The 20,318-nt window shown below is 37.4% G+C and overlaps 1 protein-coding gene across 1 annotated transcript; it reads left to right on the top strand.

The window, feature by feature from the left end:
• The first annotated feature begins 10 nt into the window (after positions 1–10).
• hpn (hepsin) lies at positions 11–19,547 on the top strand. Its single transcript, XM_041989071.1, has 13 exons — positions 11–304; positions 1,544–1,667; positions 12,194–12,301; positions 12,477–12,518; positions 12,729–12,858; positions 13,344–13,463; positions 13,826–13,866; positions 14,607–14,772; positions 14,945–15,135; positions 17,761–17,856; positions 18,106–18,248; positions 18,408–18,572; positions 19,133–19,547. The coding sequence occupies exons 2-13, from the start codon at positions 1,631–1,633 to the stop codon at positions 19,175–19,177; spliced, it is 1,284 nt and encodes a 427-aa protein (XP_041845005.1). The 5' UTR covers positions 11–304; positions 1,544–1,630; the 3' UTR covers positions 19,178–19,547.
• The last annotated feature ends 771 nt before the right edge of the window (positions 19,548–20,318 follow it).

Here is a 20,318-nt window from a genome sequence, read left to right as displayed (position 1 = left end):
GTTTATTCGCTTTAGTCTTCCAAATGGTGCTGTCTTTTAAAGTAGAAGCTGGCGCAGGTGGTTTTGGTTGATAAAAACGGATAAAACCGTGGCTGGAAACTTTGGTTCACCTTTTTCTCATTTTTCTTTGTTGGGGTCAGTAACCTGTGAAGAGAGGAAAAAACAGGTGAAAAACCGGGATTCATCAGTGGTGGTGTTAAGACTGAAATAGCGCATGTTAGAAGAATTTATTATTGTCTAAAGGCGACAACCAGGATCCACCTGTTTAAACAAGCAAGCAAACAAACAAACAAACAAACTACAGGTGAGTCATCTTTTGGAAGGAAACTCGTGTAAATCTAAAACAAATTAACGTAGCTAGCAAACTCTTTTGTCTAATTAAAGTAATAAGAAAGCTGCTAAGAAAGGACCTGAATTTAAGTTGTTTAATAATTTTAGTTCTTTAAAAATGATAACTTTGGTATTTTGAAGCGGTTCTATTGTCTGTCTTAAATTGTTATAATTAGCCTACCTTGGAGGTAAACACAGGAAATATAGCAATACAAATAGTATACATTATGTTTATAATTAGAGACTTTTTGTCGTGCCATTAACGATGTATATGGTGAAATAATAGTTTCAGAGCAGGGCTGAGTCTAGAAGATTTTTGATAAGGCGGCCTGTCAGGGATACAGACTGGGAAAAGGGTGTGAAATGTAAACTTGACTTTTAAAAAAGGGTCTAGATTTTAGTAAAAAAAAAAAGAAAAACTGGTAAACTTTCTCAAGTATTATTAGCCATTTAACTTTGCACATCTGATGGTTTTATGACATCTTCATAAAATTTAAACAGTTTAAACAGACAAATATTATTATGCACAGAGGTAATGAGTGAGATAATGCTGTATAATGATTAAGAAGATACATGCTGCTTTCACTTGGGAATGAGAGGTTTACCCAGGTCAGTTTAATTTGAATATTTGGGAGAATTTGATCGTTTACTTGGGGTGGTATCTTGGTTCTAGTCAGATTTTAGTCATGGCACCTCTCTGGCCCTGCCTTGGCTTAGAGACATAAAAATGAGTCTGAATGTTATTAAACAGCATGCAACATGTCTGTAATGGTCAGATTTGATTTCATGTCCATGATTAATCACCCAGTTAAATGTAGATTTGAGAGGGCTTGTTTCCCTCTATTATGACAGAAATATCAGGAATAGGCCGTCACTTAACATGTAAAGGGATGTTATTATTCTTGCTTGAGTATAGTCATCTACACTTTGAGTTCTTGTTAACAGATGTGGAAGACTAGGCCTTTAGTTTATGTGTATGTATTTACAAGAAATAACTGAAAACAAAGAGAAAGTATCAGCTTTCCAAACTATTTAATTATTTATGTATCTTTATGAATATCAAGGAGTATTCTTAGAAATTGCTAAATTATTGTCTTCCCATTTAACTAAACTAAATTACTTAGATATTTTTTGTCAGTCTGTGTAATTAGAAAATCGGCATTAAAGAAATATGGAATATTTTTCTGAATACCGGCTGACATTACATCACCAGGTAAAAGGGCTGCCAAGGGATCAGAGGAGGAAAGTAACCAACCCTCATCATTGTCTACTGCTGCCCTCTTCTTCCTACTGTGCTGATATGTATGCTGAGAAAGTTGTGACAGAGGGGAAGATGGGTGAGTGCTCATGTTACATACACCCTCGTTTTTGCTCTCTTTCATCCAGCTTCTGTCCTCTGACAGACTAACACAAACATGCTGTACATGAACAGATTAAAAATGCTATGCGGGTCATGTTGCAGCTCATTTCTGCCTGTTTTGTGTACTGGTACACAGACGTCAGCTCATTTTACAGTTAACCATTAACTGGCTTTTTCAGCACTGTTTAGCTGCCTGTCTGACGTTTCCTGGATTTATTTTTAATTTATTTTATTTTTCATCTTGGACAGCATATACCGTACTTGTCCTTGTTTGCTATATTTTTTTGCATCAAATAAATTGTAATTTCAAAAAAGTAATATCTTCAGTCACAAACCGAAACACCAAAGTTCATATTTTCAGCAACCACAACAAACTCCCTAGGGCATCATAACTCATAATAACATGTTACTGTAAATATCAGGTTTTCCTTCCCTGTTCCAACACAGCCCCATTACAATCAATGCAAAGGATGCTTGTCTTTATCTTTCTAGAAACAGATACAGCTGTGTGTTGCTCAAGTGCTGGCAGGATGTTTTGCTGCTGTATTGCTCCCAGTGAGTTTATTGTGAGTTTTATGAAGCTGTTATGAAAGGAAAGATGAGATCTCTTACCAGAAAGCTCTTATGTCTATGGTTGTTCAAATGTAATCTGATTGGATTTCAGTTATCGGATTGGATCAAATTTTGAAAATGGGTTGTTCAAAAGTGAAAGAAGAATTTCGAAATCGGATTGGATCACGTAATCCAATCCTGGTTGTTATCCGGTTAAAACCCTCAGTTTGTGTTGTTCAAAACTTTTGAGTAGGATCTGGATAACTTTGATCCAAGAAAACAGGATTTCCCTGATCCCAACAGAGGGTAGGATTACAAGGCAGATTTTAGGAGGAAACTGCGGTTAAACCTCAGAATTAAACAAATAATAGTAACTTTTTACTGTGGTAACAGAGAGCGACGTTGCGTCTTTGTGAAGACGTTTCCAGAATATCCATAATATAGTTGTTAACGGATTAGTTTTATATTTGTTGTGGCTCCAATGGGAAGTTATACAGTTATACATAAAAGTAGTGTTAATTTTATCAGCCTTTTTTAAATTTAGTCTCAGTTTTAGTCCAGTTTCAGTCATGCTTGTTAGTTTTTATCACGTTTAGTCAACCTCATCCCGTTTTTATTTAGACACGTTTTAGTCGACTATAATTTGAGCATTTTAGTCTTTATTTTAGTCCAAGAAAACATCATTTATTTTGACATCACAAAACTCTGGTGACGCCAGACATTCAAAACAAAGACAATTTTACATACTTAGAAGTGGAGGTTCATGATTGCTGTGTGTTGTCTTAAAATAACCCCCATACCTGTTGTTCTTCACATAGCCAGAAGGCCACATTATTTTAAATGCTGGTTAACTGGATTTGGTAATCCTGAAAAACGGATTCTGGATCAGGTTGATCCAATCCATTGTTGCTTTGAACAACCAGGATAAAAGTTATTTAGTGATCTTCCATCCTAAAAATGGGATTCCCAAAACCGGATAGCTTTTATCCGGATTAAATTATTTGAACAAACGCCCTATATGATCTGATAATCTCTGTTGGTGGTGTGCACAGAAACATGTTGACCATTCACAGACTGCTATTGCTCTGAAATCCCATGTTGACCTTATGAATTGATAAGATAATATTCTCCCATGTCTAAATATTTTTTGTGACAGCTATTCAACCATTAGTTGTTATTACCTCATACATCTATAAAAAATATTGTGACTTACCTTATATTAGATACAAATGAAGCGCCAGCACAATGAAGCCAGTTGTTTCTCCACAGTTAAAATTGGTTTCAACCAAAAGATAATTTCCACATCTTCCCCTGTTCTTGTCAACACGTCTGCTAGGTCCCTGCGTCCTTGCTGTGATTTACTTTGTGTCTGAACATTGTCAGCCAGACATTAGGTTACTATTGCATGACTAAAAGTAGTCCACGCATAGTGCATTGACTCACGTTGGGTTTTTGGTGTGTGTAATTGCAGGAAAAGAACAGTCAAGCTTAGGAGTGGCACATATGGTGTGGCTTGTTTTGTTCAGATCAAGTTGGTCACCACCTATTTTCAGAAACTGTTTACCTTAGCTATGACATGCTTACACACCACAGATGTGTGCACAAGTACAGAAGAGAAACACAAACAGAGACAATTTTTCTTCGTGCACTGATGTCACTTATGTTTATACATTTCTATTTCAAAGCATGATTGTGTTTATTTTTCTTTTTTGCCATGCCAACATGCACTAGTCAAAGCTTGTGCTGTGGCTTCAACTCTTTGTGTACATGTGAAGTTCTCCCCCTATTATTAGCCTTACTCAATCCCTCTCTTACTGTACCATGCATTTATCTGCTTTAAACCAGCTTATGGGGTATTCCTCAATTTCCATCATGAAAACCCTTTAAGCTCTTTTAATTTTGAAATGGGATCTAATTTGAATCAAGCTCTGATTGGTTTGATGGACAAGTTTATATTAATCTTATTTGTAATGTGAGAATGTGAGAGATGCTAGAAGAACACAAGTTAAGTTGCTGTGAAGAAAAACTTCAGTCTAGACATGTTGAGCATTTTTAGTCAACTCATTAGTAAACATTGCACAGCATGGGCTGAAATCAGATCAACTATTAGTCAACACATCTATCCCCATGACAACCGTGCAAACTGTCTGCTGCTGAAGATTGTGTGATATGGTTAAAAACTCTGGAATGAAGACATAAGAAAACTTGAGCTAAAATTATTTGATCAAATCCACAAATGTAACTCAAATTATCTTTAATAAGTGTTTTAGAGGGGTATCATAAAACATTTCTACCTGGTTGACCTTTTGTGTTTCCTTAAAAAGTATTTTTACCAAAGAGCTCAGCTTAAAAAAATATTTAGGCAAACTTATATTTTTGTTGAAAAATTCCATGGACAAAGTTAATTTTAGATGAACGACTGTTAATTAAGAAATAATGGCTGTGGACAACAAAAATAAATGATTTTATTCTGTAATATATATATATATATATATATATATATATATATATTACAGTTTTGTTTGAGGAGGCAGAGGACTGCAGCCTTTGATCCACAGCTGCTTCTTATTAACCAGCAGTGGGGTGCTACAGTTAGTGGAAGTGGCGGGTGGGGTGGGCGTAGTATACAAGGGTACCCCTCCCAAGATCTCACAGACTAAGTAACATGTGACTCACTGGAGAAGACAGAAACAACCAACAACAGAATGTGTGGATGAAACAAATGAAACGTAAAATGTATAACTATAATAAAACTAAAAAAAAAAAAAAACTTTACATTGTTATTGTTAAGAGCATAGAGAAAGTACTCAACCTGTCCAGGGTGTACCCTGCCTCTCCCTCTTGTGTGAACATAAAGTAGGTGAGTTAGGCTTTGGCCGGTAGACATACTGAAGTAAGTATATGATATACTGTATATAGACGACTGTCCAATAAACAGACAAGTCCTCACAGAGGCATTTAGGTCCATCTGTAACTGCAGAGTTGGGTTTGTATGATCACATAATTTTAATTATTTTTTGCCATCTCCAAGTCCAAGTCTTCTTTCCCAGTTGACTTGTGTGATTGGGAGTGCTGCACAATGTGATAAATGTAGTTTATCTCAGCTGGTGTCATGTCATAAATCGGTTCATCTCCTTTTGAGCTTTGTGTGACTTTGGCAAAAAAAAGACTCTGAAATTTACTTCTCTGAATTACAAGTACTTTCAAGGTGTTGAATTGTCTTGTACTTGAAATGTGCTATACAAATAAACATGCCTTTCTCAGTCTTGCTTGCAGCTTAATTAGCTCTTCTTTGTTGTAGTTTACATAATTTTCCACCAACATCTGTACACACCAAGCAAGGACTTTATAGTTTCTATTTTTAACTGTGTGGAGAGTCTAACGATGATATAAGTACAATATTTGGTCACCAAACAATTCATTTGCTTTTACTATTGCAGAGTGGTAATTCGTATGTTTTACCACAATTATTTCAAAAGAATCCTGCCTCACAGGACACAAAATAACACACAAACACGCCCGCCCGCGCGCGCGCGCACGCACACACACACACACACACACACGCACGCACGCACGCACGCACGCACGCACACACACACACACACACACACACACGCACACACACAGATAAACACACACACACACACACACACACATACCACACAAGGAGGGGTTTCAGGTAGGGGACACAAAGGATTGCTTGTTCTGTCTTGCTATGTGAATGGAAAGAGTACAGTGCAGGGGAATAGAACAGTACAGGTAGAAAACAACTTTGGGAACAAGGTGGGTGGGACCAAAGGTTCCTGTTAACCTATTGTAAGTGTGTATGTGCTGGGACTAAGATATGGAGGAAAGGTTGTGGTACATCCAGCAAAAGACCATCTCAATCTAAAAGAACAGCTACAAACCTTGAGCATCCTGCTGATAATATGTGTGTTCGCTTCTTTTGGTTATAATCCTAGCATGGTTCAAGACGCGGGATACACCCTGGACAGGTTGTTTGTCCATCACAGGGTCAACACGAAAACAAACAAAACAAACAACCATGCACTCACTCTTAAGCCTTGTTTCCACTGAGCAGTTGGTGCAGGTGTGGTCCGGTACGCTACTTTGTGTGTTTCTATTATAAAAGAGGTCCATACAACCGAACCATACCGCACCATTTCTGGACCCCGTTCAGTTGTAGGTCCATAGGACATTGCTACGGTATGGTTAAGGTGGAGGTACTGGTATCTAACAATAAAATCAGTTGATTGGTGGACAGAAAAACGTCACTGCCCATGCAAGTGTGAAACAAGCACAATGTTGCTGTTCAGTTCATGGTTCAGTTGGACGTTGGAAAGATAGTAGGAAAAAGATGCCTACAACAACAGTAAGGTCTGGTCATACAATGCAGCATGTATCATTGGTACAAAGAACCAAAAGCCAAGCAGAACAAAAACAAGTTGCTGACTGGCCTTGATTGTTATGTGTAGTGTCATGTTTGTTGTTGTCGCACTAGTATGATGCCCCGCTAGGCATTTGGTCTGAACCCTGCATGCCCAGTGTTGCACGTAGAAAGGATGTAGAATAGATATATAAAGGGATTCTTCTTGCAGTGAGGCAACAGTGCTAACTATTACTCAGTGCTACTATCACCGTGCATTTGCATTAAGGAAAATACAGTTGCTTATTCTCAAAGCATTATTCGATTATTATATGGCAATACCACAATTTAAAAAAATATGGTGCGCTTTGCCCTTAGCCCCTCTGTAACATAATTTCATATTTCAGGAACTGTTGCCCGTCTGTGTAGTTTGTCTGTCAGTTCAGTCCACTGAACACCTGCATGGGAAATAAGATCTGAAGCTTTGAAGTTTGTCTGTTGTTTCATATGGCTGGCTGTGTAATGCTGGGGCTTTTTGCTGGCTTTCATAATTACTGCCTGGTAAATCTAAGTTGGTTGTTGAATGTGAGGTTGATGGAACACTGTATTTTCAGTTTAAGGTAGGTAACAGAGGCGATGTGAAGGGCACTGCTGCTGCTGTCTGCTCTCAGTCAGTAGTCCTCTCTTTGTCTCTTTCCGAAACTCACACCTGCATATACACTTTCTTTTGTTTGTGCTTCTGCAGAGATGTGCTTTGGCTGACCGTATTTTCTAAAATGACGTAAAAAAAGAGGGCCTGCGTATGGTAGGCAGAAATTCTGCAAGAAATCTGGATACATGTAATCACAAACTGACCAATCACAAGGGAGTACTTCCACATAACCTTGCTGATAACAGGGTTGCAAGTCAGGTCTGGAAGAGGTGTCTCCGCAGATCTCTGTGGAGCTTACAGCGGTGACACCATAACAGACCCTATGCAGATGCTGCACAAGTATAAATCCAGCTTAAAAGAGATTGTTTAACAAAAACACCATTATTAGAATGACTTGCTGTTAGGAGAGAAAAGAGGGAAGAAAAGGGAGGGGAGAAGACTTGAAGCTTAAAGAGGAGGCTGGATTTAGGAAGAGTTTGATACAAAAGGAGCTTAAAGATGGGACGATTTAAAAGAGATGGCTGTAATTGTGGATGTACAGTAGGCCAAGGAGACCCTGTGGTGTGATGGGAGGGAAGAGATGTTAGAGAGAGGTAAGGTCACTGGGCTAGCAGGTCTACACAACTATCATGTTTCCTTGGCAGCAAGATAGACTGTGGGGCAAACCAGTGCCATTGTATTACACTGGTTTCTTGTCATTCCTTGAATTATTTCCTACAGCAAATTGAGGTGCAAGCATCAAAGGCACAGAGAAAAACGTTTGCTGTTGTACATCCGGACTTGGTGTGTGCTAAATGGCTTTGTGCCTGAATTTCATGTTTTTTTTTTGGTTTTTTTTAACGACTTTTTATGGCTTTTTTCCCTTTAATTGTGGGAGAATAGTACAAAAAATGTTAAACAGATGGCGAAAGGAAACTGCCCATGTGAATGTTTTCTTTGATTCAACAGGGGTCACTCATACTTAATGTAGCTCCAGCCACCTCCTGGCAAAAAGAATTTGGTCTTTGGTCTCATGCAATGGGGTAAACAGAAAATAGACATAAAGTCACACAGTATAAATTACCTTGAGAAAGTATTTCTTTGGTATTTTTCTTATTTTGTTGCTTTAAAATCTGGAATTGAAATGGATTTTTATAGGGGTTTAGTTAAACAGAAAATAATATCCCTACCACTACAAAGGAGCAAATCACACAAAATACAAACAAGAAATAAGACAACAGACAGAAAATTTGTGTTTACACAAGCATTCAGTCAAATCTTTGTAAATTTACAGCTACAAATCTCCGGGAAATGTCTTCAAGTTTGGCACATCTAGTCACTGGGATTTTTGCCCATTCTTCATAACAGGATTTTTTTTTAAAGTCAAACCACAGGTATTTAGACACTCAGCATGTCTTTAGTAGTAAGACAACTGCATACAGCCTAACAACTCAGTTAGACTTAGCTTTGAGTTTATTGTCTTTATCAACTAAATACAGATAATGTGAATAAATTACTTAACCTATTAGGATAGAATATCAACAAGCAACAATTTAACCCCCATCTCAGAAAATAACTTTTACCTGCTTTTAATAAATAAAGCTTGAGTGCTAATGTTAGATGTAGCAGCTCTTGGTCTCTTGGTCAACATTTAAAGAGGAGAAAAAAAAATTACTTTGGCTTTTATGGTAAAAGGAAAATATGACCCAGGTGAAACACATTAGGATGTAGCTGATGTTGACTACAGGATGGCAGAAAACGAAGATGCCTGAAATGAGACAAGGCATTAATAAACAAAGTAAAACAGGAGACAAAAACAAAACTGAAACCATGAAAGAAGACTCAAACAGCTTGAAATGTTTATAGCATGCCTTCACCTGTGTCCAGCCCTTTATATTTTTTTTTATTTTTTACACAGTAACTGAATACAGCAAATTCCAAAATTTTTAAGTTCATTCACATATTTTATGTTACTTCTTGTCACAAAGAGAAACTCTAAAATTGTGACTAAAACCAGACGATTAAGACCACATATCAACTCGCGGCCACTCCGTGACCATTTCTAGACTGATTTGACTCTGGTAAATTACAGATATCATAACTGCTAAATCATCTGAAAAACATGCCACCCAAATAATTTAAGGAAACATCTGTTTAGTGACTTTGTCTACATCAACATTTACTATGATGTCCCAAAGAGAAAGTTAGAAAAAATATCTCAAATATTTCGTCATACCGTTCACAGGCTTGTATGATGCACTGCAAGCACAACAAAGCTGAAGCTGCTTCCCAGCACAGCTACCTTTCACCAAGCAGCAGATCAGAGGTAAAGAGAGGTGTTTCTGCTGCAGGACATAGATCTTTGTATGACAGGACTGTAAATCACCAAGTTGGCAAAACTGGTGATGTCTGTCTCTTCTTTTTTACTTATGCTGTATAAGTTTTAGTTTTACTGTGAGAAGAACAAATTAGTGGTGTGATGGTGTGTGAAGATGGAAGAAAAGTACCATATGTGGATCTTATATTTAATATAGACTTGAGAACTCTAAATCCATGACATTGCTGATGCATCATCAGTGAACATTTACTAACACCAGCAAAAATTGATAGAAGAAGTGAAGGAATTGATCATTTGAGAGGCATACAATACTTCGAAAAATGCAGAACCAGTTCCCAGCTTCCATCCCTTTTTGTTTTACATGCATCAATTTTGGCTAACACACCAATGAGAGGCCACTTTTAAGTACGCGATGGAGACAGCAACCCCCCCTAGAGCTTAGATATATTTGCTGCTTTGCTCACGGACAACAGGCTAAAAGATTATTGGAAAATAATGACAGGGAAAATTAAATTATTTTGATACTGCAGGGAAGTAGAATGAGAAAGAGTATAAGTCAGCTGGAATAGCTCATATTTTCCATTAAAGAAATGTAAACACAAGGGAGCAAGTCTTTTATCTATATTGCTATTGGTGATTAAAAACAGCCAGATAAGCAATGATGGACCACTGAATCTGCCTTAAAAGGGGTACCTAACTTTACTTACCTGCTACATCTCTGAAACAGGTTACCTTGATCAATCACAAAGGTTAGATTAATTAACCTTAAAAAGCTTTCCCTGCTGCAAGGCTTGGACAGGGCCAGTGTGCACGGCTGCCTGACTTTAATGTAGTGACTTTTTAAGTTTCTTTGAGAAACATTTAGATGGTGTACAGAAATGTATTTGTATACCACAATGTAACAAAGCAATTCACATACCCTTACATAAAGTATAAATCAAATTTAAGCAAAATATCCATCCATCCATCCATCCATTATCTTGACCTCTTATTCCATATGGGTCGCGGGTGTCTGTGTTGGCCCTGCGACAGACTGGTGACCTGTCCAGGGTGTACCCTGCCTCTCACCTGTTAAAATGCTGGGATAGGCTCCAGCTCACCCGCGACCCATAAGCAAAATATATTAGCAATAATACATACAGTTGTATGCTATAAAAAAACAACCAGACGTGGTAAAAAGTGCAAAAGTTACAAGTTAAAGTTATAAATCATGGCTTCAGTTTGCAGTTTATGTGTTTATCTTCACCTTGCTGTGAAGTTCCTATATGTTCCTATAAAAATTACCTTTTCGCATTTACACAATAGTGAGGATGCACTCTAATCGTACCTCTTTTCTAATTTGTGTTTGTTTCTTTTAATTCCTTTCTCCTCATTTTCTCAACAACACAGAGGAGCACATCACCTTGAAGGATGTCTGTATTCCTATAAAGCATCTGAAAAAGTGAAGAGTAGGATTGCCAGTATAGCTGTTTGCAAGGATGAACTGGTTGTTCTTACCAGCCACATAAGTGATAACATGTTAGGGGTTTCAAAAAATATGATTTTTTTTATTTGGGAAAAAAGTTACCAAAGATCAAATCCAGGGGACTCGATGGTGAGCTGCAGGAGTAAGAGTGTTAAACTCCAGTAAATTCACCTGCAGGGTCTTATATACACATCTTTACATACATTTTCTTAAACACACTATTAATGCTTATCAGAGAGAATATTGTTGTAATGAAAAACAGTGAACATATAGCTGTGCCACATCATAACTAACTGGCTTTGGTTCAAAATTATTATTCTGAAAAATAATTATTGTGATAGGTTTGAAGAAACATAAAGAAGTCCAAGTGTCTCTTTCTGTCATATACCAGAAGTTCACCTAACACAATGATGGAGACAGTGCGTGACTACTAAACCTAGAGTCAAAATTTATAGCTATGATTTAATGATTGGGAGGTGGTCTCTGACAATTGTCTGTGCTGTTGCTCTAATCTTAATGATGGGAATGTTTTCTTGTGCAAATGGACGTTGGTAGGAATTTAAAGAGCTGACCTGCGTTAAGTGATAAAATCACGTTCATGGCAGGCTGACAGTTCACACTGTACTTTTTCTAAAAACAGTTTTACATATCTAACTCAGGCATGCTTAAATAAATTTGTTGTTAGCCTATCTGAGTGCCCCTCAAAGCACCTATAACAGGGTAGAAAGAGGCACACTGAGAAAAAAAAACATTGCATGCAGGTGCAAGCACTTACAAACTGGATGTGCACATGGGCTGCTAGACTTTAGACTATTGATCAAATCAGAGTCATTTGTACTTTATAGTCTGTTCCAGAAAATGAGCTGTGTACCTCTTCACTTTGGGCCAGTGAGCTAAAAACAGCTGTTTGCAAAGCCCAAATCAATCATTAGTCTGAGCTTTTGTATCATTACTGGAAATGTATAATTAAATTAGGAAAATTTATAATTAAATCTAAACTCTTTAGTTGATATTTTAATGTTTGTCTGTACATGTATGTTATATAATGTTTGAATGCACATGCCAAAACACATATGCATATCCTTGTTGCCACTAGCCTGAGCGTATAACATTACGATGATGACATACTCTGCATGTGTGTCTGAATATAGGGAGCAGGGGGATCTCTTTGACCTGTGTGCTGACCCCCTGGCGGGTGATCATGGTATGTGTAACATTGATGACCCTTGGAGCCATTGGAGCTGCTGTTTGGGCCGTAGGTCAGACTACATCACTTCCTCACATACACCATAAATACATATTTTTGTCAAACATGTAATGAGCATTTTTGTTGTTGTTTTGGGTGTTTTTAGATGTTTATACACAGTGTCATGCCGTCAGATGATGAAAAACTCTTCCATCTAACTGAATTGTTTTTTTTTTACACGTCTGTAGTGACATTTTGCACAATGGAGGAAGACACGGGACTCTATGATGGTGAGTTAGAGGACATGCTGATGATTTCAGATTAGGGATTTTGTAGTAAATTTTTGTTTGTGTTTAATTTTAACTAGTTTTACATTTTTCTAATAATAAAAAATACAAACTCAATTGGTCCTTTAGAAATGCGTGCTGCTAATCCGGAGTTTGTCTTTTATTCCATTAAATTAAAAAAAAAGTAACAGTTGTCTGTATGCCTCTATGAAGTCCAGGTAAATTCACCTGACCAACGTCTCAGAGTTTTCGACTCTGCTCAGAGGAGGTGGCGCCAGGTGTGTTCCTCCTCAGCCAATGAACTTCTAGCTAGCATCAGCTGTGAAGAAGTTGGATTTGTCAGGTGAGATAATTATGGTTTTAACATATTCGTTTTCATCATTGCACAGACTTAATTGCCGGTAGTCACAGTATTAGGAAAGCATATTTGTAGCATTGGATCTCATTTGGTATATGATTGGCTTTTTGAGAAATTGTACAAATTGTGACATTAAACAGTGAAAGTAATGTTTCTGTGCTCTTCTCCATCAAAGTTTTTCCTTCCATTATTATTTGCACCAACTAAGTTGGTGCAAGTTATTCTCAGCTGAGCAAGAGAAAGTATAGTGTATGCATAGTTTTGGGCTGAGGTGGAGCTCCAGCCTCAGTACATACAGGTTAACAAATTGTGGACATCAGTGGTTGTAGCAGCCACCCCATATGGAGTCAGAGTTTTTTCTAAGCAAGTTATAGAAAACTTAGGAATAACTGAGAAGCTGATAAATACAGCAGTATACATACATAAAATAATTCATGACTAAAGTGTGTGTATGTGTGTGTGTGTTTCAGTGTGGTAAATTACTCAGTCACATCAGTGCCAGAAGCCAGCGGTGATGGTGGAGAGTTCTTCTGTGTCCGACAGGAAGAACTTAGCTATGGCAAGAAAATCAAGGACTCATTGTTTCCATGGTAACTAACATCCTGTGTGGTTTATCCCGCCACATGTGTCTTACACCAGGGGGCGGTCCTAGAGAGCTGCAGTCCTGCAGGTTCAGGATGTTTCCCTGCTCTAACACACCTAATTCAAATTAAAAGGCTTATCAAGCTTTGCACAGTAACTTATTTATTTGAATCAGGTGTGTCGAAACAAGGAAACCTCCAAAACCAAACTTGCCTACCCCCATCTCACATCATAAGTTCAGATGCTTTTCCAGTCTTTAGTTTCACTCACCTACTCCGTTAACACCAAGGAAAGCTGAACGCTGCCTTCAGTTTGCATGTTTTTCTTTCGTCCGTCAAGCTGTGGCTAACTCTGTCTGTCTTTGTTTCAGTGATTGTGAGAGCAGGGAAGTTCTCACACTTTTGTGCCAGGGTAAGATTTAAAAATCTGCTCTCATTATGTCTGACACACTTTATACTATGTTGATACTGTACACCACCCTCTAGGCTACGTTTGTATTCTGGATTGTAATTCTTCCTAGCAGTACACAGCATTATTTTTACATCTTATTATTTTTATTTGTTATTTTCTTCCTGGCTTGCAGTTTTCTTTCCGCTAGATTCTCACTCAATTATTAAACATAAATTTTTTTTAAAACAGAATAAAAGAAAACAAGAAAGAAAAACAAAACACATAATCAAAATTTTCTTTAAATCATTTTAGTCCAAACAAAAAACAGTGTTATTATCAATGAATATTCAATATATTACACACAAAAGTATGTCCTTATAAAACTATATAAATTATACCTGTATCCATACAGTAACAAGTAATCCATAGTCAAACATTCATGTTACTTCAATGACAAAATAACAATGGGTACAATAGGTCCACACTTTTCCTCCAGTGCCTACTTTTTTCAGCTTGTACTCATTATTATACCCAAATTATACCCAAATTTCCCTGAGGGCTCTCTGAAGGGATTAATAAAGTATTATTTATTTATTCTATTATTATTCTTTTATTCTCCATAAATGTATTTCTTTTGCGCTCTCTCTTTCTCTCTCTCTCCATAGACACCCCTGCAGATCTTTCAGATTTGGTTTGGTTTTTAACATTTTAAGCTTATGTTTTCATATATGTCACCTCTTATTCCTCACTTTCCCTTGCAGACTGTGGCAGACGGAGTTTTGCAGCAGACCGTATAGTAGGAGGTGTGGATGCAAGGCAGGGTAGCTGGCCGTGGCAGGTCAGTTTACAGTATGATGGTGTTCATCAGTGTGGAGGATCCATCATCTCAAACCGTTGGATTGTTTCTGCAGCTCACTGCTTTCCAGAGTGAGTGATACAGCTGATGGATTAGTTATATAGGACTGGTGACTGTGTATTAATTATTGAGAATATGAGAAGGTATTTTAAAGAAAGTTTAGGTTATTATGGAATTATTATTATCATTTTTATGGACATGACAATCACAATGTCTCTTTTTTTTCTACTTCTCCCATGCCAGGCGCTATCGCTTTGTTAGTCACTGGCGTGTACTGCTGGGCTCCATCTATAATAAACCAGTCAATGCTAACGTGGTGGAGGTGAAGACCATTGTTTACCACAGCAGCTACCTGCCCTTTGTAGACCCCAATATTGACGACAACAGCAGAGACATTGCTGTACTGGCCCTTACCCAGCCTCTCACTTTTAATGGTAGGACATGCAGTGGCACAAGAGCATGCAGTTACATTTTTTTAAAAACACTGAATGTCTGTGCATGTACGTGTGATTATTCTTTATCACACACTGGTATGTTTACAACGTGCTGTGAATGTATAGTCATACCAAGAGGCTTGACGTGGTTACAGCAGTGACACTGTACTATTCTTTATAGTTTCAGACACAGTTTACTGGATATTGTCACATCTCAGTGGATGATGTCTGACATCTAGTGTTTGGCATGTGTAACTACAAAACCAGCAAAGCAACGTCTGTTAATTTATTGACATTAAATCTCAGCACACAGGAAGGAAATGCACAACAGTTCATTTTAAGTGCATGAAACAGACAAAGAAAATTACATTATAATCAGTAACACTTTTACTGTTTGTAATGTAATTTGTTGACAGACCATGTTATTGTGATACGAAAAGGAAAAGACAGCACTGCATAGCACAAAGAAAAAAAAAAACAAAAAACAAAAGTAGATATGTGAACAGAGCACAATCTCCTTAAGGAACACTGTACATACAGTACATGCAGGAATTACAGTCTTCCTACATCTCCTGATTTTCTTGCCTGTCGGGCCACAAATTCCCCAGAAGGGTCATCTGTATATGTTTCTGGCAATCATATACTTTCCATCTCCATGCTGAGAAAAAAGTCCTCATTGGGGTTAAGGTATGGGGAAGGATGAGAGGAACTTCATCAGCATCCTATTGTCGGTTGCAAACCAGATGATGTTGAAGATGTTAGAGCGATGGAAATGGACATTGTCCCAAATTATGACGCGCTTTGGCAAGTCATCTCCAATCTGACCCCTCTCTCCCCTGTTCAGGGATGAGTTCCCTTCAGAGAGTATCCAAAAAAGGTGACAAAACGCTCTGCATTGTAAGGCCCATTAATGGGAATAAGCGTTAGCACACCATTCTCAAAGATAGCAGCACCCATGGTTACGTTCCTGCCTTGTTGGTCTGGCACATCAATTGTAGCTCTGTGGCTGATGAGATGTAGATGAAGTTGTGAGGTTTACTTGCTTCCAGTTCCATCATATGCTATATCCAGAAAACACTAAATATGTTTCATAAATGACATGTTTCTAATGTAAGATACATCAAATATAAACAGCACAAATTGCATATTATTTTCTACAGCCATAGCAAATGTGTAACGGTCAAACTTACTGTATATCACTCTACAATGTTGTACTCTTTGCTGTGAGGTACAGTTACTACATGCTCATGCATCTTTTACCTGGACATACTGGTAGTGCAGTCCCTTCACTCTTTCATCATTTCTTTCTATTCTACAATCATTTAGCAGACGCTTTTATCCAAAGCGACTTACATTTGAGAGTAAGAACAACACAAGCAAGAATTCAAACAAGATGGGACATCATAATAAAGTGTTAGTCAGACTGCTTTGAGTCCAGTTGGACCCAGGTGCTGTCATGTTTCTAATGGAAATGTTTTCTTTTTTATTTTATTTAAAGGGGTAGTTTACCCAGATGTGTTTTTTGAGCTGTAAACAACACAATATTACTTACTTGTGATGAAAAACTCCTAAAACGTTGATAAAATTTGTATTTTTCAAAAACAGGATTTTGTGGGTAGAAAATGGCTCATGACGCCCTCTACTGGGTAAAATCAGTTTTTGTTTTTTGTGATATAGAGCCGTCTCTACGTCATGAGAAATTTTATAAACCTCACAGCCCCCTCCCTCCAGATGCAGATAGACGGGCCCTCACCTTGCAGGCATAGAAAACCACGCACCAAATCATTTTTTTATATAAAGACTTATCCAGTGAACTAATGCCTAAATGTTGTGGGGGTGAGACTATTCACCCGAAACCCATTATAATAAATTTTGATAAACATAAGCAATTGATAATGTAGGACACAGCAGAGTATTGTACATAATCATTTGCATGGATGTCCCAAAGCATTTACAACTTGTTCAAAGAAATGAGAAGCTGCTTTTCTTGATGTACACAAGTGACCCGTGTGATGTGAAGATTGAACAGGTAGTTTTGAGAATTTCAATTCTGATCTGAAAAATGTACCAAAGCAACTGAGGAAAAACTGTAAGAGAGGAACAAATTCATGAAATGTAGGGAAAATGACAGCAGGAAGTCTCACCTTAAACAAAATACTGGATTTGTCAGAGTGGTGAAAATTTATTCTGATCAATAAAAATAAACTGAGTGACAGAAAAATGGAGAATCCGTTATTCATCAACTGGACAGCCTGACATGTAAAACATTAAGGTGATAAGCTGACTGTATAACTGTGTAACAGTGTAAGATTTTATTGTACTTTGCATTCAGGCTGTTGTTTTTTTTTTGTTTATTTTTTTAGATGCTATGCTCCCACTTTTTTAGACATGAGTTTAGAGTTTAGAAAGATAGCCATCATCAGATTTCCCTGCTGACATGGGTGTTGTCTGCTTCCCTCCGTGGCATCACAGATGTACAGCGATGCTTGTGATGATTATGTGATAGGTAAATTAGTGAGTTATTAATGAGTTAATAAATTGTGGTGAAGTATGTTATTTCTTGTGTTAATTAAATGTATGGATTGATTGTTGTTGTGTTCTGATTTTTTCATCATGTGCTTGTAGAGTACATCCAGCCTGTTTGTCTGCCAGCATATGGCCAGAGACTTATAGATGGACAGATGGGAACAGTGACAGGCTGGGGAAATGTAGGATATTATGGTGAGTGCACATTTCATTACAGATGTTCTCTTATTATTATTATTTCTAATTTTCATTTTTTGATGATGACATTGTTGCTAAAGTTACTATTTTTCTGTCAGTTTGTTGGCTTCATGTGCATTGACACCAGCATCGGTGTGTTTTATATATATATATATTTAAGCTAAAAATGTGCTGAAAAGCTAAAACAAAGAAACTAAAACCTTCGCAGTCTTTATTGTAATTCTTTTTGATGAAACACACTCACAGCTCATCTAGCAGACGTCCTCCAGGAAGCAAACGTCCCCATAATCAGTGATGCTGTCTGTAATGCTCCTGATTACTATGACAACCAGATCACCACCACTATGTTCTGTGCTGGCTATGAGAAAGGTGGCACTGATGCCTGTCAGGTCAGAGTTGGTGCATGTTTATGACTTTGGCACATAAATCAATGATGTTTATGTTGTTGAGTTTCTAATAGGGGAAATTCTAGTTAATGCATATAATTAGATCCAGTTTTTGTTTGATTTCTATTGAGTCTGACCAGCTGTAATCCTCTGTTGATTTAGGGAGACAGTGGTGGTCCTTTTGTGGCAGCTGACTGCCTCTCTAAGGCCACTCGTTATCGTTTGCTTGGAGTGGTGAGCTGGGGAACAGGCTGTGCCATGCCCAAGAAACCAGGTGTCTACACTAGGGTGTCACGATTTCTGCCCTGGATATCTACAGCCATGAGGGTGAGAGCCTGCTCCCTTGGAGTTTGTTTGTATTTTTTCCTTGTTTGCAAGCTAGAATTTCTTCACATCAAACACATAATTGCCAAATCTTTGGAAGGAAAGTGGAAGGATCCAGATGCAGGACTACAAGACAGGCAGATTTAGAAACAAGGATTTATGTAGAGAAATAAAGGGCACAGCAGTAGCAGGATAACAAAAGACTTGAACCAGTACACAATAACAAACCTCATTACAGAGCAACTGACAAAGAAAATCTAGGGTAACACAGTGATAAACAAGGAGATATTAGAGGATGATCTAGTAATGAATAAAAGAAGACCTGGAGGATTCAAACTGAGGAAGAAAATTGCAAATGATGAGCCAGTGTGACATTTAGCAGCTGATAACCACGTGATGCAGAGAAGCAAGAAGTGAAAGCAAACTAAAATACAGAAGGGACAGACTAAGACAGAAACGTAAGAACTAAAGGTTCCTCAGTCAGATCAGGACAGTAACTTGTTTTAGTCAGACATATAAATTTCTTTTGGTCCTAATAATAAAAATTTTCTTCTTATCTCCAGAACTATCAGAACTCACCTGGTGTCCACAAGCTAGCACGAACATGAAATCCCTGCACCTGTCACTGCACTTGGATGGTAGTATGTCCAGTTCCTGTCGGTGATACTGTGATCATACGAAGATGAAACGCTGTGATCTGCCTTCATGGCTTCAAATATTAGTTCTCATTTGAACATTTACCCAGACTAACATTTAAGACATGAAGCTTGAAAGTCATCAGTAAAGAGAACATTTTTATTATGAAGTTATAAATAAACATTATAATGTAAAAAAATGTTTAAAAAAATCACTGTACTAGATTTAAATTTTCATCAGATGTTCCGAGGTGTACTCTTGAGTTAGAAATAACTAATGTAACTCCTGAGCTAAACAACATTAAATTGCTATTACAATGTGAAACGGAAGTCAAAGAATTCTGGAGATAATCAGAGATTTTATCTGCTTCCTTCAGATGAATCACTTCCCTTAGTGCTGGGCTTCATGTAGACCCCGCTCAGCTCCACCAATTAAAGTAAACTAGCACAGGTGAACAAACCCAAGCTGACTATATAAATAATGATATATTAAATTTTTTTAAAACTATTACACAAAGGTTCTTTTTGGTAAACCAGTTCAGAAATTCAGGTCTGTGGCCTTTTACCTTCACATGTTTGGGCTACTTCCTGTAGCCTTCCTCAGAAGGGTCACGTGATGTTCTTGTAAAGTGTCTTGCAGGTTCTTTCTTAGGTTTTCCAGACAAATAATAATCTCTTATAACAAAATATATTATTAGGGAGATTTATTTTCCTAAATTACAAAACAGTAAGGGTTACCTTTTACGGTATAACACAAATTCTTGTGTGTGTAGTAGTCCTGTACTTTTTATGTGCAGTAGTTTGTCTTTTGTGTGTAGAAAATAATTATCCACACGATTCATTGTATCTCATATAACATATCTAATCCAACTTATACTGATGAAAGGTGCCTATATTTCAATCTGAGTTTTGCTGTAAATATTAGTTAATATCTTGTGTGTGTTGATTTTTTATTTCAGTCATGCTATATGTCTGAAAGATCCACAGACCTTCAGAGCCAAGGGTGCAATAACAATCATGTTCTCATTAGAGATAGAAAAAAAGAAATGTTTTTCCTCACATAAACTGACTTAAATATGTATGTATATATACTGAATGTACAAAACCTGCCCCC

Source organism: Melanotaenia boesemani, chromosome 6, assembly GCF_017639745.1.
Source record: "Melanotaenia boesemani isolate fMelBoe1 chromosome 6, fMelBoe1.pri, whole genome shotgun sequence".
Classification (NCBI taxonomy): Eukaryota; Metazoa; Chordata; class Actinopteri; order Atheriniformes; family Melanotaeniidae; genus Melanotaenia; species Melanotaenia boesemani.
Note: the sequence above shows the minus strand (reverse complement) of the source record. Positions and strands in the feature narration are given on the sequence as shown.